This window comes from Sphaerodactylus townsendi, linkage group LG09, assembly GCF_021028975.2.
Source record: "Sphaerodactylus townsendi isolate TG3544 linkage group LG09, MPM_Stown_v2.3, whole genome shotgun sequence".
NCBI lineage: Eukaryota > Metazoa > Chordata > Lepidosauria > Squamata > Sphaerodactylidae > Sphaerodactylus > Sphaerodactylus townsendi.
Window position 1 is genome coordinate 442,171 of NC_059433.1, and position 24,876 is coordinate 467,046.

Here is a 24,876-nt window from a genome sequence, read left to right on the forward strand (position 1 = left end):
CACAGGCAAATGTTTTCACTTTATTCTTCGTCAGGATTGCACTTTTTCTATCTTTACACCAGAAAGCAGATTGTTTACAAGAAATCTCAAGCAGTTGCTTTTAATGACAAACAGAACTTAAAATTCCTAGAAGAGTACCACAGTATTTGAAACTGCCCTGAAACATTTCTCCAGAACCAACAACCCCCGCCCCCCCCAAATAAATAAAGTGCACCTTCACAACAGAACTGGAGAAATGCTTTACCAAAAACACCCTTCCCTGCTGTCTTCTAAAGTAGCCTCAGTGCCATACCTTCATTACAAAAAGGACGTACACCTTTAATAAGGAGCCCAGTTTTCCCCTAGCAAAACCACCTCAGAAGGGAGAAGAAATTACACTGATAAGGATGATTTTCACATCATCTCCTTATTCTGTCATCAAACATTTGACAGAAAAAAACAAGTTTGTGAGGGAAATGCCTACATTATCAAAGTCAGAATCATGAAAACTTGAGAGATTCTAGGTTGTGGGGGACATACTCAATCCGCAGCAACAGAGGTCAGAAGCTTCAATACGTACTGTTTTTGCTGAGTACAGACAATTCGTTTTTGAGTAAATATACTTAGGATCAGATCAGGTTCTCTTCAACTGGGGAACTGAAACCCAATTCCACCCATGAGATTTTAGGCTAAAGAACAGTGGCACCCGCTTGATTCTAGGCCAAAGCATGCAGTGGCAAAACTCCCCCAACCCCTTTTGTCCTCCGGTTGTTAACTGACAACCCATTTACTTCTCTTGTGATATATAGGAACACCATCTTTATCATTTAAATAAGGAAGATGTACTGTACCACTGTACTACTTCAGTGAGAGAGAGGGTGTAATGAGGGAGAGAGACAAAACGTTTTTCCAAATGCAAGGTTTTGCTGAGGTTAACATGTGACAAAATGATATGCTGCAGCTATGGTGAAACAACAGGTCACTCTATAAACTGGGCTGTATGAGGGTCAACAAGACAAAAACACCCTTGTCTTCCTGTCAGAATGCCAGTAAAACCAGTAAAAACCAGTAAAACCAGTAAAAACCAGTAAAAACGATGATCTGGTCCCTCCATTTGTTGGCTATTTGTGCAACACTACTAAGTCTATAAGTTATTTTTGTTCTCTAAACTTTGGTTTACCTTGATAAGGCACTGCCTCTTTCCCTCAGTTTTCAAAGGTGAACCACAAAGCTTTTAAAAATTAAGTCAGTTACATGGCTTATGAAGACCCAAGGTCAGCCACAGAGCACATAGGGTGTTCAAACTGGATGGCGCCATCTTTTATATCCGGAATATTCTATGTTTCTTCCATAAGAATAGTCCTTGCAAATCTATAGTCATATAGTCATAGTTTGTAGGATTGTAATTTCTTGTATTCTGGGACAGAATAATTGATAGAAAAAGCAGGTAAGGAGATTCCAAGGAGATTGGTCGACTGTCCTCCACACCATACAAACGAATATTCACACTTGCTATATACTGATGACATGCATAGTGTTTGCCTTACAGTCTATTACAAAATGATAGAAGGTAAATAGAAGTCTGAGGACATGTCATTTTGTCAGGCTACACTGCCTATGAGGATGGATGCCACTTGGCCCTGTCTCACCCTATCCCACCTAGGAGAACCTCTGGGAGTTCAAAGGTGGACTAGAAGCCAGGAAAGCACAGTGGGAGTGATGCCATTTGGTGCAGGGCTCAGGGTCCATGGACCTTTGACACATCTGTTCACTTTGGAGGGTCGCTGCCGTCTGCTACTGCAGCCGAGAGATGATGGCTTCTCCATTCCAGTTTTCAGTTTCTCCCCCCACTGAAGTGCTGCTGCTGCGCCACGCTTGAAAAGTCAGAGTAAACAGTCAGGACATGAAGAGGATTTGGCTAAAGTCTGAAGGGTGCTACATTTGGCAATATTAATCTTTTTTTCCTTTTCTTTTTTACAAAAAAAATTATTGACTCTTAAATTCCTCTGAGACAAAATAATGGGATTCCCCCCCTTTCATTTCTATGGCATCACTATGAGAAACAAAACTATCAGTATCAACAGATCTGTAACAAGGTATTTCACTCAGCAGCAAGGAGGTCGCAGCACATCTAAAATAATATTAGTTAAAGCTTACAGCTAGTCATTTTCCTTTTTGCATTTCATGTTGTCTATAGTCATTTGTTCTCACTATATTGTTAAGCAGCTCCAGTTTCTGCATTAATGGCCCCCAAGCAAGTTAGATAAGAAGCTGGAGAACTTCTTTTCTTGTGGTTCAGCCTCTTGGCCTTTTGTCAGGCCCAGTTCACTTCCGATCTGCTCCAGCTCCGACTGGTCCAGCAGTTCAAAGTCATCCCCTTCCTCAGAGTCTGTCTCTTCGTTTAAGCTTGGGCCTGCTTGGATGGATCGCAACTGGTCTCTGACAGCTGCTGTCACGGCAGAGGTCACGACGTCGGTGGCCATGGCCTGTACTAAGTGGAAGGCCTGGTTATTGAGCAGAGGTAAGGAGAGGCCTGCTGCCGAGAGCCCCTCCTTCTCTTGCCTGGTACGCTGGGAAGGCAGGGCAGGGTGGTGGTCCTTCTTCCCCCCTCGCTGCAGGGGCATGCCAAGGCTGGAGTCCTCCTCCTCCTCGTTCGTTCTTGCGCCATTTTCCACAGATGGGAACTCCGAAAGCTCTTTTGCAAACACTTCCTCATGGTCACTTGTCCGATCAAACTCTATCCAGGAATCAACAGAAAAGGCAGTTACGGAAGAGGAATCCACTGTGTTCCTACAGGAGGGCACTGAACCTTTGGACAAATGAGTACGGGAGCGGAGAAACTCCTCATGCCCATCCCATGACTTATTTTAAACACCGAAGTTAAATGCATGCATGTAGCATAACATTTTATAAAAGTATAAACACTGAACTGTGGGTTACATGACACACCCCCAAATGTATTTTAAACAGTGGATCATGCAGCAAGTTTCTATTAACAGAAGTGGGGGTGACTTTTGCCAGTTCCTTCCTCCAGACCACCCTCACCCACGCAGTTCTGGGGAGGAGGCCGCAGGAGCACCACAGGGTCGGGCTCTCATTACATTTATAGGCTACCCTTCCCCTTAACGGAGAGACAAGGAAATCCAGTCCCACTGGTGAAAATCCCTTGTGGGATCCAAAGCAAAGAGAACTGAGTTAGACTGCAGAAGCCTGACATGTACAACTCTCCCTCCCCCCAATACGTGGAAAGACTCATAGGAATCATCACATACCATCAGAGGTATCTGTCTGTGGAGTGTTTCCCTCAGATAGATTGAAAGTTCCATTATCAGTCCAAGAGACCTCCGATACATCCGTGTCTGAGATGGACATCTCTCTGGCAACAACTGCAGGGCTAACCTGTATTTTGAAAAACCAAACCATCAAATGTAGCTGATTGCTTGCTAAGCTGAAAGCTTACTCACTGTATACCCAGGATACTACATGAAATAAATTACTATGTGAAATTAAACATCTTGTAGTAATCCAAAACCACATGTTAAGGTTGGTGTAACAGCAGTACCTTTGCCACCTAAGTATATTAAGCATGCCCCCGCCTGCTGGTACAGATCTAATATTTACACGTTCATATATATATATATATATATATATATATATATATATATATATATATATATATATATATATATATATATATATATATATATATATATATATATATATAGATATATATATATATATATATATATATATATATATATATATATATATATATATATATATATATATATATATATATAGATATAGATATAGATATAGATATAGATATAGATATAGATATAGATATAGATATAGATATATAGATATATAGATATATAGATATAGATATAGATATAGATATAGATATAGATATAGATATATAGATATAGATATATATAGATATATAGATATATAGATATATAGATATAGATAGATAGATAGATAGATAGATAGATATAGATATAGATATAGATATATAGATATATATAGATATATAGATATAGATATATAGATATATAGATATATATATATAAATGGAACCATGTGTTTGTTGCTTCGAGAATAACCCTGCACCTGCTGGCCCAAAAGCTCTGAAAATTTCACAGACACTTACACATTCCCCTGACTGTGTTCTTACGTACCTCCCACTGTCAGACAACACACCTGAGCCAGGTAACACATCTTTTTCCTGGCGCACCAGGCCATGAAGCTGCCTGTGTGTAACTGTCACCCTTTGAATATTCGAGCCCTTAGAATGTTCGCTCAGATGGCCAGAAATGAGCAGTGAAAACAGTACATAGGCAATAACTCGAGTGGAAGTGAAACACATTCACACGTTGCCATGTGAGACGTCAGGTGGGATCCCCCCCCTCACACGCAGGTACCTTTCACTCTCTTTGCCTCACCCACTGCCTCACCCACTGCCTCACCCACTGCTACCACCCAACACACCTACTCTCATACACACCTACTCTCACACCTACTCTCAGCGGAGGGAGAGGGATAGGACGAAGGGGAAGGCATGCAAGGGAAGAGAAGTGAGGGAGGGGACAGAGAGTTAGGGGTGGCAGGCAAGGGAGAGGAGGGAGCGGGCCCAGCATCTGGATATGACCCACCCACCCTAGCAGAGGGAGACGGAAGGGAGGGGTGGCATGCAAAGAAAGAGAGGGTGGGAGAGGGAAGGGATGGAGGGGGAGGCATCCAAGGGAACAGAAGTTAGGGAGGGGAGAGAGTGAGGGGTGGCATGCAAGGGAGGGGAGGCAGGGGGCACAGCATCTGGATATGACCCACCCACTCTACCGAAGGGAAAGGGGAGGGAGGTAGGGGGAGGGGTACCATGCAAGGGAAGAGAAGTGAGGGAGGATGCGGTCACACACATCAACGCTGTCAGACTCTCGAACGTGGAAATAACAGAGACCGTAGGAAAGTCCTAAAGCAGTTTATTTCTTACAACGCGTAGAGCAACAATAGAAAGCTGGATCTAAGCTAGAGAGCTCAGATCCAGGAACTATATCCTTCAACCCCCCCATTTTGCCCCACACCAAATGTCCCTTACAGTTTCTACAACATTTGCACTACAGAGCTTCAAAGAATCTGGGAACCGTTCACACCTTCTTGCAGATGAGCTGGCGCCAGGAGGTTGCCAGGAAGGAAAGAGGGAAACAGGAAGCATTTACAGGAAAACATTTGCAATTCTTACACAGCAAGACATCTAGGCACTGACAGGCTTGGTCCTGACATTCCGCCCCCTAAGACCTCCTCCCCTCCTGGGCGATTGGGGTAGGCCTGGTGAAACGCCTTCACCAAGCGAGGGGCTTGAACATGTTCAGAATCGACCCACTCATTGTCCCCAGCCGGGAAATGAGTCCATGTGATCAAATACTGTAGCCGGCCACGGTGCACCCGAGAGTCCAAGACTTCCTCCACCTCGTGGTGAGGCTCCCCCCTCACTGTTACCGGGGCCTGTGCCGCCGGACGAGGGTGCCAGTCATCCGGGGGAGGTGCCTTCTTGAGGAGGCTGCAACGGAAAACAGAATGTACAGGCTTCAAGTTTTTTGGCAACCATAATTCGGCTGTCACATCATTAATCACTCTGAGTACCTGAAAAGGGCCTATGTACTTCCCCCCCAGTTTCCTACACCCTTGCAGCCCCCGCATGTTCTTGGTGGATAAGTACATCTAATCCCCCACCGTAAGAGTAACTGGGTGCCGCTTCTTGTCGGCCTGCCGCTTGTACCCCTGCTTCGCCCTCTCCAGGGCTAGCTGCATCGGCCCCCACGCTTGCCGGATGGACTGCACCCATTCCTGAAGTTCCACGGGCCCCTGCTGAATCTCCCCCAGGAATGGAAACGGCTTAGCTGATTGTCCCGAAACGACCTCAAAGGGGTTTTTCCTCGTGCTGCTATGCACCTCATAATCATAGGCGAATTCAGCAAAAGGGAGCAGGTCGACCCAATTGTCCTGCTAAAAGTTAATGTAACACCGTAGATACTGTTCAAGAGTCGCGTTCCGAGGCAGCTCTGGCTTCGACCATCAGGACCCGCGTGGAAACACTGGACGAAAAGAGCTTGTTCCGTACTCCAGCAGCTTCAGAAAAGTGCTGCCAGAACTGCGAAATAAAGACACTGCCTCGCCCAGCCCGGTCTGATACTATCTTTATCAGGAGCGAAGCGTGGAGCCGGTAGAGCATAATGAGTTATGGCAAACAAAGCCGGAGCTCAAACTTGCTCCCCATCGGCAGCGAGGCGCAAGAGACAAAGTGCACCTGCTTTGAAAACAAGTCCACAACCATCCAGATCACCGACTTCCCTCTGCTGGATGGGAGATCGGTGATAAAATCCATAGAAACCACCTTCCAGGGCGCGGGGGACACCGGCAGGGGCTGGAGGAGACTGGACACCTTCCATTGCGCCCTTTTGGCCATTGCACACGTAGGGCAACCTTTCACATAAGCCTCGACATCCCCCCTCAACATTTTCCACCAAAATTGTCTACGGGTCAAATGCAACATTTTCACAAACCCAAAGTGACCTGCCAATTTTACATCGTGGGAGCCCTGTAACGCAAGGAGGCGCGCTGTCAGAGGCACATACAGTTGATTCCCCCTTCCACCAGAACTCCCCCTGCTTTTCCAGCAGGTCATCACCTTCATCCCACAGAACTTCAAGGGCCCCTGCCCCCGTAGGGCCTCCTCCAGCGAGGCGGGAACAGCCGGGGGGCTGGAGCGCTGCGCCGCCCGACTATGAGTGATGACCGTCAAGCCCAGCTGAGAGGGAGGAAACACTGTCCTGACCGGAGCGAGGTCCCCCGGGGAAGGATCTGGAAAACACTGTCCCGACCGGAGCGAGGTCCCCCGGGGAAGGATCTGGAAAACACTGTCCCGACCGGAGCGAGGTCCCCCGGGGAAGGATCTGGCAACCGAGACAAAGCATCAGCCAGGCAATTGGCCTTCCCGGGGAGGAAATGCAGAGTGAAATTGAAACGGGAGAAGAAGTCAGCCCAATGAAGTTGCTTGGCGGACAACTTCCACGGGGCATGGAGCACCGCCAAGTTCCGATGGTCAGTCCACACCTCGAAAGGGAGGGCCGCTCCCTCCAGCCAGTGACAGCAAGCAGTCAAAGCACATTTGATCGCTCCCGTCTCCTTGTCACCAACCGTCCAGTGACGCTCAGCCCCCGAAAACTTGCGGGAAAGATAGGCGCAGGGATACAACCTCCCATCTTCCCCTTTCTGCAGTAGGGCTGCGTCCATAGCTTTGTCTGAAGGGTCAACGTGAACAACAAAGGGTGTAGAGGGGTTGCCATGGCGTAAGAGGGGCTACGACATGAAGGCACGTTTCAGCGCCCGGAACACTACCTCGCAGTCCAGCGACCACGGCAGAGGAGCCGAAGGCCTCATCGCCACTGGTCCCTTTTCCTTCGTGCCTAGCAAATCGGTGAGAGGGAGTGCTAGCCGGGCAAAGTCCGGTATAAAATCCTGATAGAAGTTGGCGAAGCCCAGGAATGACTGCAACTGGCACCTGGTGCGGGGCTCCTGCCACTGCAGCTCATCTCAAACCTTACCCGGGTCCATCTCCAACCCCCGGCTGGAGATCCGGTAACCCAGAAAATCTAGCTGCTCCTTATGAAAGTCACATTTAGAAAGCTTCACGAACAGGTCATTGTTGAGGAGCCGCTGTAGCACAGCCCGTACGGTTGCGACGTGCTCCTCCTCCAACTGGGAGTAAATTAGCACACTGTCCAAATACACTACCACCCCCTTGAACAGAAAGTCCTGGAGCACCTCATTTATCAAACACATGAAAGTTCCAGGCGCCCCGGATAATCCAAATGGGAGGACGCGGCAGGCAAACTGGCCCGGCCTCATGTTGAAAGCTGTCAGGTGCTCGTAGCCCTTGGCGATCCACACCCGGTAGTAGGCTGCCTGCAAGTCCAATTTAGTGAAAATTTTGCCCTTGCCTAAGCAACTAAGTAAGTCCTCGATCAGTGGGAGGGGGTACTTGTTACAAGCGGAGATCGTGTTCAGTCCCCGATGGTCAGTGCACAAGCACAGGGAGCCATCCTTCTTCCGCACGAACAGGACAGGTGATCACCCGTTTTATAAAACCCCGTTTCAAGTTTTTGTCCAAAAACTCCTGAAGTGCCTGGGCTTTCGATGGACTCATGGGGTAAATATGGCTTTTCGGTAACTTAGCCCCAGGGAGTAACTCGATCTTACAGTCAGTCTTACGTTGGGGCGGCAGCTTGCCGCACTCTGTTTCTTCGAACACCCTCCGGAGATCCCGGTAGGGTTGAGGGATGGCCGAGATGTCTAGTGTGCTCCCAGCCACTTTGTGGGATACCCCCGCCTGCATTGGCAGGGGCCCAGACATATGGTCGCCGCAAGGGGGGTCAACAAATTGACTAGAGTTGGAGGGCCAGGAGATATCCAGATCATGGTCCCGCAACCAAGGCACCCCCAACACCAGGGAATATTTGCCCACCTCCGCGATGATGAACTGCCACTCCTCCCAGTGCCCCCCGCATTGGAGCAGGACTGGCTCCATCCGATGGAGCAGGACTGGCCCCCCATTGTGCCCCCATCCATCTGCTCGAACAGGATGTGGCAGCGCAAGGGGACCCGCTGTAGCCCCAACTGGGTTACAAGGGCCGGCTGAATTAGGCAGCGGGTACATCCCGAGTCAACAAGAGCCTGCGTCTGCACACTAGTCCCACAAGTCTGGTTTGACACCGTCACTGGGAGAAGGAACGGGCCGTTGGTTCCACTCATCGTCAATTCCGCACCCTTCGAAGGGACCTGGCGTTGGGCAAGCTTCAGGCCAGGTTGCTGTCGTTTTCCGCCAACTCCTCGCTGGACTCGGGACCACCCACCTCCTCGGAGACTGAACTCGCCCTGCACGACACCACTTGTAGTCTCGCACCCTTCTTGAACTGGGACTTCTTCCCGGACCCGTAGTCGTCCCAGCGTTTGCTGTGCCGCTGGCGGGGACCACCGGAGAGTCGGATTTCCTACTTGGACACACAGCTGCCTTGTGCCCCTCACCGCCGCAACTCAGGCAAAGCCTCAGCCACCGCCATTGAGCATAAAGCGATTCCCTTGCCTCCTTGCTACCACAAGCTGGGGAGGTGCCCTCTGACAGGGGATGGAGGGAAGCTGGCGGAGGGTTGCCCTGTTGTTTCAGTAGCTGCACTCTACGTAGGCGGATCCAGCCAGTCCTGGACCACCCCGGCTAGCTGGCGGAACTCTGAGACATACTCACTCACAGATCGGGACCTTGTCGGATCTACTGCAGCCTGACCCAGGCCTTCTCCTCCCTGAACGGATCCTCGAACTGCCGCCGCAGGGCCAACATGAAGTGGGGGAAGGAACACAATTTGGGTGCCTGGCTCTTGTAAAGTCCCATGTACCAACTGGCCGCCGCTCCCTCCAGGAAAGGGAGCGCCCCACCTCATGTACCTGCTCGACCTCATCCTTGTAGTCACCGCCATGCTTTGCCATATGCGCCTTGACCTGTACGAGGAAGGAGGGCAGCTTCTCCATCGTCCCATCAAAACGGCTTCAAACGCCACCGCCGCTGCGGGGCCTGCGCTGGTTGCGGCCCGGGTGGCCCCGGCTGCTCAGGCGTTTCGTCGTTGGGGGGCGCAGATATTCAAAGTTGTCCATTCTGCCAGAACTGCAGCCTGAACCATACACCCAGGGCCTACCCAACACATGCAGAACATACAAGGCTCTCCACCCAAGCAGTGCGCTACCACACTGAGATGTACACATTATGTTGACCACAGTTGACAGACGCCGGCTGCTAGCAAACATCATGGGGAATATGCAGGTGGGAGCAACATAGAATGGGAGTGGGTCAGTCTGCTCCTGCTCCCTTGCCTCTGCACAGGACGTCTGACGCTAACATATGAAGTGAATTCAGCAGACATTCATCCTAAGGATGCAAGAGAAATGCACATACAGGATGCCACTCTGCTGGAAACTTCCCTGTTCTAACTAAGGGGGCAGCCATCCCAGTGGCAGGGCCCAGGGACACATCTCCTGATGAGCTTCCTCCTGCATCCCTCATCCACAAGGCAACTCTTCCTTCTATCTGCCCTCCAGGACTCTCCCCCCTCCTTGGCTCGTCCCATTCATCTGCTGGGAAAAAACACAATGCTGGCAGCAAATGAGCGAGTGGCCAGCAACGAAGTTCCCAAAGGTGGGTGTTGTTGGTGTTCCTGGCTGCCAGCTCTAGAGAAGGCCTTCTGGGCAGAGAGGACCACGGGAAGCAGCCGTCCACCCAGCAGGGCAATGGGCCAGCAGCTCCAGCTCTCGGGTGGAGACAAAGCAGAACAGCCCAGGGCAAGGAGTGGCACAAGAATGTCAGAAGATTCCAAAGGCCAATCTAGCATTCCGGCATCCTGTTCACACAGTGGCCAACCAGCTCCTCTGGGAAGGTCACAAGCAGGAAGTCAGCCACACCATCATCCAGCAACAGGTTTAAAGAGGCAGACTGCCTCTGGGACCAGAGGAATCCATCACAATTAGTAAGCAAGTGCAGCTGCTCACGAGCCCAGATGCTTCCTGAGGAAGACGAGCTGCAAGGCCATCCAAGAGGGCATATGGCTAGCAGTAGGAAGGGGGCAGCCCAGCAAATGCCCACCCATGGTGGCTGGAGAGAGACCTCTGGCTCAGGAAGGAGTCTTCTCAAAGCCCTGCCTCTGCTGGGGGGGAACTTGGCAGCAGGAAACCATTAGAGGTGGATTATTGGTGGTGGGCCTTTCTAGATCCATGGAGCTGTTGGCCACTGAACAGAGGTGCCGCAGCCACTACAGCCAGCCTTCCTCAGGGACATGCAAGGCAGAAGGAGCAGAAATCCCAGCCTGGCTTCTAACTATTGATTGGTGAGCCAGAAACCCTGTCTTTAGCTTTCATGGGTAGAGTCTGATTAAATATGCTTGTCTTAAGTCCAGCAACTCAGGTCAAGAGGCAGCGGTGATCGAAAATCCAGCAATATTTCACATTCCAACACCTACAGTCACGTTTCTAGCATGCAATTAGAAAGCCAAAAAGGTCTCTTATATGGCAAAGAAGCTTATTTGTAACCTTATATGAAAAAGAACCCACCTGAGGACACAAAGATGATATGTCTAGCTCACTGTCATCTTCAATCAACTTTGTTTTTATCATTTCTGGAAAAGAAAATCACCATCAGCCTTTTCTGGCCACTTTCACAGGCAGAACAGAAAACATCCCACAGCTCCTTCTTTCTCAGACTGTCTCCACGTCTCCATTTTTTCCAACGGGAACACAGGAAAAGTGCCTCTGGGAAAGGAAAAAGCCCCGCGGCTCCAGCAGCAGCAGCCTGGTTTTTGGCCCCCTCTTGACATCCCATCGCTTATTCTTTCCACAAAAAGGAGAACAGCACGAATTGAAATGCAAGAACATGAGACCATTTGTTTTGAACAGCTGAGATCAATTGTATGTAAAAAGTTGTCTATGGGTCCTCTGTCAGAAACTTTGCACAGACCATATCCGCCTTTCCTTATTTTGTTTGCCAAAACAACGGACATTTGATCACCCTGAGTCTCAACTGAGGCCTTCCAGGCAGGATCTTGTGTGTGGACAGAGATCATCCTTATGAAAAAAATGTGTTGTAATAAAATATTATCGGAGACAGAAAGTAAAACAGCTTGAAACCTATTCCTTGGGAAGTGTATTTTTCTGCTTGCACTGGGATAAGCAGGCAGTTGCTGAAGGAGCAAACCTATTCCTGATTTTAAAAACTCGCCATGAATGCGGGGTGGGGTGGGGGGCGTTGGGGGGCGCTGCAATTAACTTACCAGCTCTCTCTTTCAATTTTTGGTTGATATAGTCCCCAATACCAAGGTCCAGTTTCAGCAGAACTGACTTCAGGTTGCTATATACTTTCTGTCCAAATTCATTGCGTGCAAAGAGTGGACACAGAAAGGCACCTAACACTGCAACAAAGACAAGAAATATGTAATGGTATACAATAAGTAGACAGAACAGTATCTCTCTAGGCCAGTGATGGCGAGCCTTTTAGAGACCGAGTGCCCAAACTGCGACCCAAAACCCACTTATTTACTCCAAATGCATCTGCCAGCAGCAGCCTCTGGTGTGACGAGGAGGGAGGGGGGAGGGGGAGATGACGGCACGCATGCCCATAGAGAGAGCTCTGAGTGCCGCCTCTGGCACCTGTGCCATAGGTTCACAGCCACGGCTCCAGGCTATATCCTTCTGGAACACACTTGAAGTTAAACCCAAACAGGAAATGTCCAGTCATTCCCTTGTTCTGCTGAAGACCTCCAGCGGCATTCCTCGTGATCTCCCAGGAGACCGACAGTTTCATGGAGACCAGGGGGCTGCAGGGGTGGAGCTGGAAAGTCCCATCCTGCTGGTGGAGAATTCAGCCTGGACCCAGCCCAGAGAGGGGAGGTGGCTCAGGGGTGCAGCATCTGCTTGGCCCACCCCTGGAGATCAGGTGGCAGAGATATGAAAGCCCTCGACCCAAGACTGCGGAGAGCAGCTCCAGCTGGAGTAGACCACTGGCTGGATTCAGAAAGACAACTTCATATGTGCTCAAGCCTCAATTGACAAAGAATAACAACTCTGTCTGAAAATATCTAAAGTGACTTCCGTATAAGAGTACCTGGTCAAAGTGTATGGAAGTTAGTTAGCTGTGAACGGCTACGGGCTTTTCTACATGATCTAGTTGAGAGAGCTACCGTAGCCTAGCCGTGGAACAATTGAATCCCAAGATGAAGTATTTCCTGCATCACAAAACTCACTAGGAAGCCTCCGGTAATCTCTTTGAGCTTCTGTTTCTTGACTTCAAGATGGGGACAATAATACTGATGTATCTGAGGTTTTTTTTGCAAAGTTCACAAGCAGAGGGTGTGTTAGCATCAGCTTTGATGGTATCACATAGTATTTTGCTGATGGGAAAATGTGATCCGCCTCCCATCCCCATTTCGGCCTTTCTATCAGCAGCTGCAGATGCCCAGTGGTGCTATCCTGGTACATACAAGATTTTTATTTCTTTTTAAACAGGCATCATGTCCAGAAAAAAAGAAAATAAACTTACACAGAAAGTAGGACAGCACCACTCCAGGAATGTAACTTCCCACGATGGTGAAGAATGTGCAGACGCTACAGACCAGAAGGCAAAACTGTTTAAAAAAAACCAGAGACAAATCAAGAGGTAACTGTATCATTGCTGACTGAAGACTTGCTCTTTATGCTGCTGTGTGGGACTAAGAGAAGTTGCAGATTTCCATGATTACTTTCTGAACAAAACCCGAAGTGGTGAGGTGCTTCCAAAGTCAGTCAGTGGGCTTGTCTCCCCCCTCCTCCTCCTTCATCCCACAATCCGTCCCTTCAGGAGACAGAGGGGGTGCAGAGAAAGCTTCCTCTGAACTTGGCTCGCCCCTCCTCTCACTTTTCCGCACTTGGGTGGCAAAGACAGGCTCCACCCACAACTCCTTGTGCTTCTGTTGGAGAGAACAATGCAAAAACCTGGCCTCACAAGCGAGATGGGAGTTTTGTGCCTCCCAGATGCATACTGGCTCTTTTCTGGCTGTGACAGGAGCACACACAGAGAAGCGACTTCAGCACTCTCCCTGCCACCCCCCACACGCATTATTTCTGCATTTTTAAACATCTCCAGGGAGATGCTATTGGCTCCGTTAGAACAATTATTCATGTGGCTACACACAAGTTTCACATCAAAGCCAAAAAGTTTCTTCTTTTATGCCAGACTCTGCCCTCAGCTGATCCTGTTTGGCCAATCAGGTGCATTGTTACGACATGTGGCCACAGGCTTTGGCTGGGACGTGCCCACGGTCACTGGAGGAGCGCTCACCTCCTGCCCAGGGCTCCTTGCTGTGTTGAGTTCGAATGCAAGTGCCAGATTCCCTCTTGGTCTCAGCCTCAAAGCACCCGTGGTTTCATTTGCACCTGCTGTCCATTTCCTCCCTTATCTCTCTCTCTGAATTGCAAGTCATCATGACATTAGTTTCCCAGAGAGGGGGCCTCTGAACTCACTGGGCACTAGAGTTGGAAAGGCTGAGAAATGGCTGCAGAAAGTTTCTTGACAACTTGCACTTCCATTCTTGCACTTGGGAATCTGGCACTGGCATTCAAACTCAACACAGCAAGGAGCCCTGGGCAGGAGGTGAGCGCTCCTCCAGTGACCGTGGGCACGTCCCAGCCAAAGCCTGTGGCCACATGTCGTAACAATGCACCTGATTGGCCAAACAGGATCAGGTCAGCTGAGGGCAGAGTCTGGCATAAACGAAGGTCATTCTGATTTGTACGTTTCAGTCATCCTTGTGACTAGGTTGGGCCTTGCATGGCCGGAATACCTGTTTTTCGACTTTGAAACTTTACCTGGACTCTGTGTTTCAATCTTGGCAGGTAACAGCAGAGGCGTATGGGGGCCATATGGTGCCCGGAGGCAAAAGGCCCTCCAGGCGCCCCCTGCACCACACGCCGCTTACTTGCGAGTAAGCCCCCAATCCCTCTTCCCAGCAGCCGCAGCACGACCCCCCCCCCCGTGGACTGAGAGAAGGGGCTGGAGCCCGACTCGCAAGTAAGCAGGGGCTTACTTGCAAGTAAGTACTTACTTTTAAAAGTGCTTACTTGCAAGTAAGAGCTGGGGCCAGCCTCTCTTCCCTGCCCAACAGCCACAGAGCGACTTTCTCTCGTGCCCCGGCTGTTGGGCTGGGAAGAGGAGTAGGGGCCAGCCAGCCCCTCTTCCCGGCCCAGCAGGGGGGCAGGGCTTTCTCTCGCGCAACGGCTGCTGAGCAGAGAAGAGGGGCTAGAGCCCAACTCGCGAATAAACGATTACTTTTAAAAGTGCTTACCTGCGAGTAAGAGCTCGGCCAGCCGCTCTTCCTGGCCCAACTGCTGCTTGTGAGAGAAACTAGCACTTGCAGCACTTGTACTGATGGAGTGGAAAGGCATCTGGTCAAGTAAGGGGAGATTTAATTTGTACCCCTCATGTGACCAGATTAGTTGTGCATAGGGACATGGGTAGCCCCATGTTCCCAGGCAAATAACACCACTGGGTAACAGCTGGGGCAGAGGACCAAAAAGCCTGCATTTGCATTTAGATTTGCTATTTAGATTTTAATATCTCCTTTCCTGTTCTGCACTGTTCTTATCTTTGTAACTTTTTGCAGTTTCCTTTTGATAAACCTTATTAATTATAATTCTGTGCTGTTATTTGGGTTTGGGGGCTTCCATCTAAACCCAGTACCTTGGCCTGTTTTGGCTAAAGCTACCAAAGTAATTGTTTTTGGAACTCAGCTTGCAAGAACTCAGCCTTCCAAGGTTGACTTCTTGATTAACACCCAATAAGGCTAGAGACCTGGACCCTTGGCCTCTCAGCAGAGCGGCTGATGGCAGCATCTGGGGAAAGGAACTGGAGTCAGAGACCCCATGCCGAGTGGCATACTGGTTCTCAATACTAGTTCAATGCTGCATTTCATCAGCAGGATGTAGGAAGCTGGAATCCAAGGAAACAGCAGGCAGAAGGAGGGAGCTGCAGCCAAAGAGTCCCAGACAGTTTTACAAAAAAAGGAAAAAGCTTCCCCACCCCCCCTGGGTTGCTGCTGCTGCGAAGCCCCCGGCACAAAAAGGCCACCCCTCCTCCTTCCTCATAACTCAAAGGCAACCCAGAGACTGGCACCAATCTCACTTCAGTCCTAGAACAGTTTCAGTTATTTCCTTGACACCAGTTTTTATGGAGAGCTGTCAGGTAGTAGGAGGTTCATTCCCTGGAGTGGGTCAAATTGCAAGCCTCTTTCTTCACCTTGCCAGGATTCTGTTCTTTGAAGTGGGCCATTTCATGGAGGAATAAGAGGAAACTCATCAGCCTTCCTTCCACACTCTGGCTCAGCCTCAGCCTGTATTCAGATCTGGAATCAACGACTTCCCAGCTGAAAAAGTACCAGGAAAATTCATTTTTTAAAAGGTATTCTGCGTTTAAGTGATCTCATCTACTTTGTTAGTCACTAATTTTCCAGCATCAATTAATCATGCAATAAAGAACTGTAAAATACTGGCTGCCCTTCTCCTCCCCTCTGGCTGCCTTGACCTGAATGGCCGAGCCTGACCTTGCCAGGTAAGAAGGGTCAGCCCTGATTAGCATCTGGATGGGAGACCATCGAGGAAACCCAAGGGCCTCTCAACAGGGGCGAGTTGCCTCTCCTCTGCCTCCAAAACCCTCTGGGGTTGCTGCTGTAGGTCGGTGACTACAGTGACCCTTTTCACCAAATCTGGCAATTTGTGAGAATAGTTTAATGTTTCATGGATCATGCAGATGACTGGTCCTGTTTTCCAAATATTGGTCACTGCTGTGTCAATGGTTAATTCACAAAGAAATGAAAAGAAGGGATGAAACAGTGTGTAATGAACTAGTAAAGTCCAGGCAAAAGTAACTGTTCTCAGTTCTTTATTGTACTGGCAGTCATAGTCAAATACAGGCGATGCGAGTTCTGAAAACCTCAGAACTTTGATAATAGTTTTAACACAGTAGCAAACCTCTTTCCCGCCACATGAAAATCAACAGTGCATAGTTTCACACAGTCAAGCCAAGATAACAGGAAAGCAGAAATCCCCAGACCAGGCAGAGAGCCAGGATTGACAGGCGGGGAAAAATCCAAGGACAGAACACACACCAACATCATTCTGACACAGTGAGAGTCCAGAACTTCTTCTGTATCAGACGACAGAACGACCAACTGCAACTGCAGAACGACCAACTGCAGGCATCAGCTGTTGGCCGTACTTTTGCCCAGCCTTCCTTCCAAGAAGCTCAAGGCTGCATTCAGAGTTCACCCTCCTCCATTTTATCTTTACAACGTTGTTGTTAGGTAGTGCAGGATGAGAGAAAGTTATACTGTGAGCTTCAGGAGCAGTGCGAATGCAGATCTCCTTAGCCCTTCGCTATCTTAGACTGTACTCTCTACTACCCGTGCCTCACTCTATGCCAGCTGCCTGCTTGCCAGTCTAGCAGTTTTTCCTCTAGTCTCACCTGAAAAAAGAAACAGAACCCAGCAAAACCTTTTCCTGTTCTCTGAAGGCTGCATCACATCACCTGCCATCTTCGACTCCTCCTCTTTCAGTGCCTTTCATAAGCCCTTCCTTATGTTTTCTTTTTTAAATAAATAATTTCTTTGGACTTAAAGCTTCCTCTATGACCTTGACGGTTGAACCTTTCAAATAAATCCTCTTTCCTTTTAACAGGCTTCTCTGGGGCCTTTTTTCACTGTTCTTCAAGACCAACGTGCCTCAGCTATACTGTTGATTCTCTCGTGCACTTAACGAGGGCCTCTAGCTGAGAATGTGGCCAGCGGGGGCAGGCTTGACATTGGGACTACATGTCCCCCTCGCTGTCATGAAGCCTGCTGCATGGCCTTGGGCCAGTCTCTTTCAGCTTTCCCCACCTCACAGGGGTGATGGGAACATAAAATGAGAGGGAAATATGCCTACTTCTCTGAGCTTCCCGGAGAAAGGGTGGGATAAAACTGGACAAGACAGACAGACGAGTCATCCAAACTCTTTCCAGGCCTGGCTGCAGGAAGTTTGTAGGCCAGACTGACAGTGCACACATTCTTGGAGCCAGCCTAAGCCAAGTCCCTCCCTCCCTTATAACGGCAGTCACACATGGGCAATTAGCAAAAAAACCTGAGTAGAAAAGTGAAGGTTTCAGTGGGCCCCTGTGGGGGTGGACCCTGAGCAAATCCCCCTTCTCCCAGTCTCCAAGTGATGGATGAGTTCATCTATGGCTAACATAGCCAGAGAGTTAAAAAAGTAACAGATGCACGCAAGAAACATGAATTTTCAACCACATGCCAGCTAGTTGGCAAGGGCCAGAGTGCATCACCTCATGAGCACCCAGTGGAAAACCTATAACTGTTGCCACCCCACTAGTAGGTGAAGGAGCCCCCAGTCCCCAAGGTCACGCCAAGATATTGCGGTGTCTTGGATTGCACCTGACATTTCTGCACAACAGCAGATTCAATTCAACATTGAAAAGAATGGCTCTACCTTCCACCCTTCTGTCAGCATCTCAGATTTAAAGCATCTATTTTTGCATGGGTTGTAGAAAAGCCTACAAACTCAGTGAGAACAAGAGGCAGCAGGTGTACAAAACATGAGGTCAGACAGCAGAATCCACTGCAGCCTTACATTGGAGTATCAACAGATCCCTTCCACCTACTCTCCTCCAAAGAAGCCTGATGACCAAACTGAATCCACAAGAAATGCCATTCTTCCACCTCCGCACGAACATAGATGCTGCCCTTCAGTGTATGTAGGATGAAAGTTAATAGGATGAATCCATTTGCTCCCTCACCAAGAAGGAAACACGCTCCTTAACTTTGGTCATTTAAAGCAATCTGCCACCGACAGCTCCTGGGCTCATCTCACCTCCTTGCCATGTAAAGGTATCAATCAATCAATCAATCAATCAATCAATCAATCAATCAATCAATCAATCAATCAATCAATCAATCAGTCAGTCAGTCAGTCAGTCACGCCTTTATTGGCATAGAGTCAGGATAAAACAAGCTCATATATATAAAAGACAAGTTAATTCGTGCAGAAGAACGTTTGCGTGTTCATGTGAATATACTTATAATGTGCTAATATAATATTCATGTGAATATACTTATAATGTGCTAATATAATATACATAGCGCAGTTAGCAATAATAAAACAAGAATAAGTTAACACTTTAAAATAGTTGTCAGGAATAGAGCTACCGTACATGTTGTATCAGCATTATAGTCTCTGAGGAGAAAACGTATGGCGACATTAGGGTTAATGATTTTCCTCACCATCAGTAAAGGGTGAATTAATCTAAAACGCGCATCTGCATTTATTTGACATTCTAAGAGAACATGGGTAAGAGAGTCAATAGAGCCACAGAGACAGTATCTTTGTTGTTTTGGCATTTGAAGATACCTTCCGTCGGTTGAGGCTGAAGGAAAACTATTAAATCGGGCTAACATAAAAGCCCGACGCTGATCCACAGGTAAAGTAGATGCGAGGTAATTAGCTATAACTCCATACTTAGGAATGATGCCCAAGGCACGAGGAGAACAGACTGGAATTTTTGTTAAACAAAAAGTCTGGCTTTCATGGTCTTTCAGTCTGTCTTTAAATTGACAGAAAATAAATTTCTCATTGCTGTTTTGGAGGACAGTTAGATCTATTCCGATGCTCCTGATTTAATGGTAATTACCTTGGACCAGTTGGAGACGTAGCTATCTTTGAGCAGATGTAAGGTAACATCATCATTCTTGGATCTAAAGTGAATCTTGAGCCAGAATTTTATTGTAAAGATCCAAGCTAGGGTTTCAACTGTAGACAATGTAAGGAACCTGAAAGGACTAGAATCAAATTAACTTGAAAAGTTCTTTATTCTTAAACTTCCATGATGCACAATACACGGAATGCGGACTCTGACCTTTTCCCGCCAAACCGCTGCTTTTACGAGCGTTTCTGCTCCCTCCCACAGCCCACAAGACAACCTTCCCCAAACTCCAAACCCGGTTCTCACACAAACAGAAAGTAAGACTTCACACGCATATGATAACATAGACAGCAAGGTCACTGATAACAGTCCTCCCGGGCACGTAGCCCAGTCCATGGAATGTTACCAAGGCCGTGGCTGAGGAGCAGAGCACAGATATCACCCCACAACCTTACACTCCGCCTCCCCAAAGAAAACTCCCTCCCCTCCAGGCTTGTGAGGGAAGGACTTGTGACATGCAGAAATTAAAGAGGGGGCATCAATATTCTCAACGTAAATCCATTGATTATGACCAGAAGGGTATCCCACCCAGGAAACTAGATATTGCAAACGTTTGCGGGAATAGCAGGAGTCCAGGACGGTGTCAATTTCGTAGTGCTCGTGGCCGTCAATAATCACTGGTGGGGGTGCCTCCGATGGGTCGTGCCAAGCATCGGTATCTGGAGCCCACTTGAGTAAGCTAGAATGAAACACAGGATGAATGTTACTTAATGAGTTGGGTAAATCCAATTGAGCAGTTACATTATTGATTACTTGAGTGATCTGAAAAGGTCCTATAAATTTCTTGCCAAGCTTGGAATATTTATGCACATCTCTGAGATTTTTTGTGGATAAATAAACCCAAGCCCCGACTTGCAAAGGGAATTCGGAGCGATGTTTGTCTGCTTGCATCTTCTGCGCCTCTTGCGCTTGAGCAAGTGATGATGAAACCGACTTCCATCCCTCCGCCAGTGAACGTATCCACTCACCAAACTCAGGAGGCTGTAAAGCCTGATCTGGGAGAAGAGGTAGGAGGGAAGGAACGTTCGACACCACCTCAAACGGAGTTTTATTAGTGCTACTGTGAACCGCATTATTATAGTCATATTCAGCAAATGGTAGTAATTCGAACCAATTGTCCTGGTGATAGTTTGTGTAACAACGTAGATATTGTTCTAGTGTTCTGTTGGTCCGTTCTGACTGGCCGTCGCTTTGCACGTGGTACAGGGCAGCGACTGCTGAGGTGGTTCCCAACAGCTCCAGGAACGCTTTCCAAAACTTTGACACGAATTGGGGGCCGCGGTCGGAAATTACTTTCTCCGGGGAAGAGTGCAAACGGTAGATATGCTGAATAAACAACCTGGCTAACTTGGGGGTCGAAGGAATGGTGGGGCACGGGATGAAATGTGCCTGCTTAGAGAAAAGATCCACGACCACCCATAAAACCGTGTTCCCATGGGTTTCCGGGAGATCCATAATGAAATCCATGGAGATTATTTGCCAGGGTTTAGAAGCTGCTGGAATGGGCTGCAACAACCCATGAGGTTTGCCAGGGATGGGTTTGGCTTCAGCACAAGTAGGACATCCCTTGATGTATGCCTCAATGTCTTTGTGCATAGTGCGCCACCAAAATTGACGTCGGAGCAGGTGCAATGTTTTTAAAAAGCCAAAGTGTCCCGCTTGTTTGGCATCATGGCCAGCGTGTAAGACTTGTTTACGTAGCGTCGGCGGGACGTACCAACATTCACCCCTTCTCCAAAACCCTCCCTTAAGTTGTAGGAGGGGATCCGAATCTCCCGTCGGGACTTCGCGGCGTCCCGCCTCCTCCAATAGATGCAAAAAGGGCGAGACGATGTCAGGAATGAGCGGAGCAGGGGTGGTGGTGGGAATGGATGTCTGTGATCGGGTAACTGCCAATCCCAACTGCAAAGGGGAAAGGATGGTGCGGGGAATAGCCCGTAGGGAAGTATCCGCCCCCTTGGGTATGGAGAGTGCGTCCGCCAGTCTATTAGTTCTGCCCGGGAAAAAATGCACTGAGAAGGAGAATCTGGAAAAGAAGTCAGCCCATCGTAACTATTTGGCGGACATTTTAAGGGGAGTGGAAAGGGCTGCCAAATTCTTATGATCTGACCAAACTTGGAAGGGATGAGTAGCACCCTCTAGCCAATGTCGCCAAGTGCTGAGAGCCTCCTTGATAGCAGCCGTTTCCTTGTCACCTACGGTCCAGTTTAGCTCAGGACCGGAGAATTTCTTGGATAAGTAAGCACACGGAACCAGTTTATCATCTTAATTTTTCTGCAAAAGGGCTGCCCCCAGCGCTTTGTCCGAGGCGTCCACATGCACAATGAATGGCAGGGAGGGATCCGGGTGTTTCAACACGGGTTCGGTAGTGAAAGCTGCTTTGAGTTGCTGAAAGGAGTCCTGACAGGCAGGAGACCAAAGGAGGGATGCTCCCGGTTTGGAAGCTAGCGGTCCCTTGCCTTTTGTACGGAGTAAGTCTGTGAGGGGTAACGCAAGCTTAGCAAACTGAGGGATAAAGTCCCGGTAGAAATTAGCGAATCCCAGGAAGGATTGCAGTTCTTTACGGTTGGTTGGGATGGGCCAATTCACTATGGCAGCCACTTTGGCAGGATCCATTTCCAACCCCTCTGGTGAGATTCGATAACCAAGATAATCCATGGAGGTCTGATGAATAGGTAACATTTTCTGCATAACTTCACGTAGAGGGAGTTATTGAGGAGACGTTGTAATACGGCTCTGACTAAGCGAACGTGCTCCTCTTCTGTTTGCGAATAAATCAGAACATCGTCTAAATAAACGACTACGCCTTTAAACAAGAATTCTTGTAATACTTCATTGATGAGAGACATGAAAGCCCCGGGGCCCCCAGATAACCCGAAAGGCATTACAAGATATTCATATTGCCCAAACTTAGTGTTAAAAGCAGTTAAATGTTCAAAACCCTCTGCGATGCGTACTCTATAGTAGGCTTTGCGTAAATCAAGTTTGGTAAAAAATCCGACCAGTTCCCAAAGCATCCAGGAGGTCCTTAATCAGGGGTAAGGGATACCTATTGGAAAGAGAGACGGCATTTAACCCTCTATAGTCCGTGCACAGCCGAAGTGTACCATCCTTCTTTTTGACAAAAAGCACGGGGGCGGCGTAGGGACTTTTTGTAGCCTGCCGAATAAATCCTCGAGCTTCGTTTTTATCCAGGAAAGCACGAAGCTCCTTTTCCTTGGTGGGGCTCATTCGATATATTTTACCCTTGGGGAGTTGGGCTCCTGGTACTAACAGGATTTTACAGTCCGTATCTCGATGGGAGGGTAGTTGATTACATTCTTGTTCTTCAAATACTTTAGACAAGTCCCAATAGACTCTGGGAATACCCTCTAATTCAGCGCTGGGGGAGACGTCGAGAGTCATGGGAGTGGAAGCGCGAAGCTAAGGGAATCTTGAGAGTCCTCTGGCAGCTCCCCTTCGTGCATATGATCTCCGCAAGGAGGGTCCATGAAGCGGACGATACGTTGGCCCCATTGTATGGTTGGTTCATGAGCTAATAACCATGGCATACCCAGGACTATGGGATGTTTGGCAACTGGCGCTAAGATGAAGCTACGTCTTTCCCAGTGTTCCGCACAAGAGTACTGGTTGGGTTCTAAAGAGTGCGGGACCTTCGCTGCCTAACGGACTGCCGTCCATTTGGGTGAATGGAATGGGTTTAGCCAAAGCAATCCGCTCGAGGCCCAATTGCTCGGCCACCTGGGGTCTCATTAGACAGTGTGAGCAACCAGAGTCCACTAGAGCGCGCACCAAGATGCGTGTGTGTTTAGTAGGGTTGGCTAAAGTGGTAATAATGGTTATGGGGGCCCCGCCGTCACTCACCGCATCCGGTGTGGGATTCTCCTCCAAAGGGGCCGACGAAAGGGTCACAGCGCTGCCTGGTTCATCTTCTACCTCAAAATCTTCCAAGTCGTCCTCTATCACTGCCTTGGACACCCCTTGAGGGCCCTTTGGCCCTGATTTGCGGGGAGTTTTGGCTGTCGCTTTACGTGGAGCCGGGATGGGGGTTTTCGGTTTCTTTGGGCAGTTGACCGCTATATGCGCCGGGCCTCCGCAATAGAGACATAATCCAAGACGACGACGGCGATCCGACGTGGATTCGGTAGCCGGTGCTCCTCCGCCTGTTCTCTTGGTTGGGGCAGCGATCTTGGCTGCTGGTTTCTTTCCCGCTGGCGCGTTGGAACGTGTCAGGCGAGTCGCGATGGCATTGCCCACTTCTATCCATTCCGCTATAGTGCGTGGTTCTCGGTGCATTACCGCCCATTTACAAATTTCTGGATCTATAGCTTCATAGAAGTATTCGCATTTCATGCGTTCCGGCCAATCAGGAAGTTTACTGGCCGCCATCCGGAATTCTCAGGCGAAATCAGCGAAAGAGCGGTTGCCCTGTTTGATGGTCTTAAGAGTCTTACTGGCCTTGTTGACCACATCTTTATCTTCGAAGCGAAGCCGGAGACCTTGAAGCAATTCAGCTACAGTTTGCAGTTCATTGGCCCCTAATTCATATAACTCCACGAACCATTCAGCAGCTTCTCCATCCAACACGGATCCGATGTCCCGATTTTTTTCCGCCTCTGAGCGATAAAGGTCATCAAATTCTTGCATGTGGGCATCCAATTGTAGGATAAAGTAGGGTAACCTGGAAGTGGTTCCATCGAAGCGCGCTGGAATGCGAGGTCTAGGGTAGCCTCTACCAGGAGCCGGCGCGATCTGTATATGCAAGCTGAGGGCGGTGCTGCTGGTGCAGGTGGCCGGCTGAAGGCTACGAATTGCGAAGCTGGCGGCAGCCGATGCGGTGCAGGTGGCTGGAGTGGGCCCGGAGGTTGAATAACCCCGGGTTGCGGTTGGGGAGCTGCTGTACAAGGTGGAGCTACCACGTTGATTTGAGGAGTTGCGGCGATGGGGGGGAAGAGTTCTCGTCGTAACGTCTGCTCAGGTCGGGGCGGTCCGGGTTGCCGGTAGGGCTGGCAGCCTGTCCATCCGAAGCACTCTTTCCATTTAGGCAAGTTCCCTGTCCTTACGTGCGAGTGTATCCCGTTGGTGATCCAGGGCATCTTTTTCACGTTGCAATCTGAGGCGTTTGGCCTTATGCATCGCGGAGTCGACCTCCCCTTGGGTGTGAAGGGCTTTTAAACTTTCCCTCTGGCATTGGAGGTCGATCCTGGACTGTTTCATCACCTTATCCTGGACTGTAAGATCGCGGAGGAACTGTTGGCAGAGGACGTCCTTCTCTCGTGCCAGTTCATCTTCAAATTTCTGGCGTTGCTGCTTGCGTTCCGTCTCAAGGGCTTCACGCTCTATCTCAAGGGCTTCACGTTCTTGTTCCCAATCGCGTTTGGCCGCCTCGAGAGCCTCAAGTTGTTCGGCCCAACGGAACAGATCCGGTTCGGGGGGCTGCTCCAAATCCCCTTCAGGAAAGGTGGCAGCCCCTCGAGGTTCATCTGAGTCCGGCGGGTTCTGATCGCGGGTATCCTCCGCAAACGAAA

General features: G+C 49.0%; 1 protein-coding gene across 6 annotated transcripts in view; it reads right to left on the minus strand.

The window, feature by feature from the left end:
- RETREG1 (reticulophagy regulator 1) overlaps positions 1-24,876 on the minus strand; it is a 78,368-nt gene continuing 53,492 nt past the window's right edge. For all 6 annotated transcript variants that reach the window (XM_048507619.1, XM_048507617.1, XM_048507620.1 and 3 more), the window contains 6 exons: positions 15,839-15,965; positions 13,109-13,193; positions 11,844-11,981; positions 11,128-11,192; positions 3,252-3,378; positions 1-2,716 (listed from right to left, as the gene is read on the minus strand). In XM_048507619.1, coding sequence (XP_048363576.1) covers positions 2,220-2,716; positions 3,252-3,378; positions 11,128-11,192; positions 11,844-11,981; positions 13,109-13,193; positions 15,839-15,965 — 1,039 coding nt within the window. In that variant the 3' untranslated portion in view covers positions 1-2,219. The remainder of the gene's footprint in view (positions 2,717-3,251; positions 3,379-11,127; positions 11,193-11,843; positions 11,982-13,108; positions 13,194-15,838; positions 15,966-24,876) is intronic.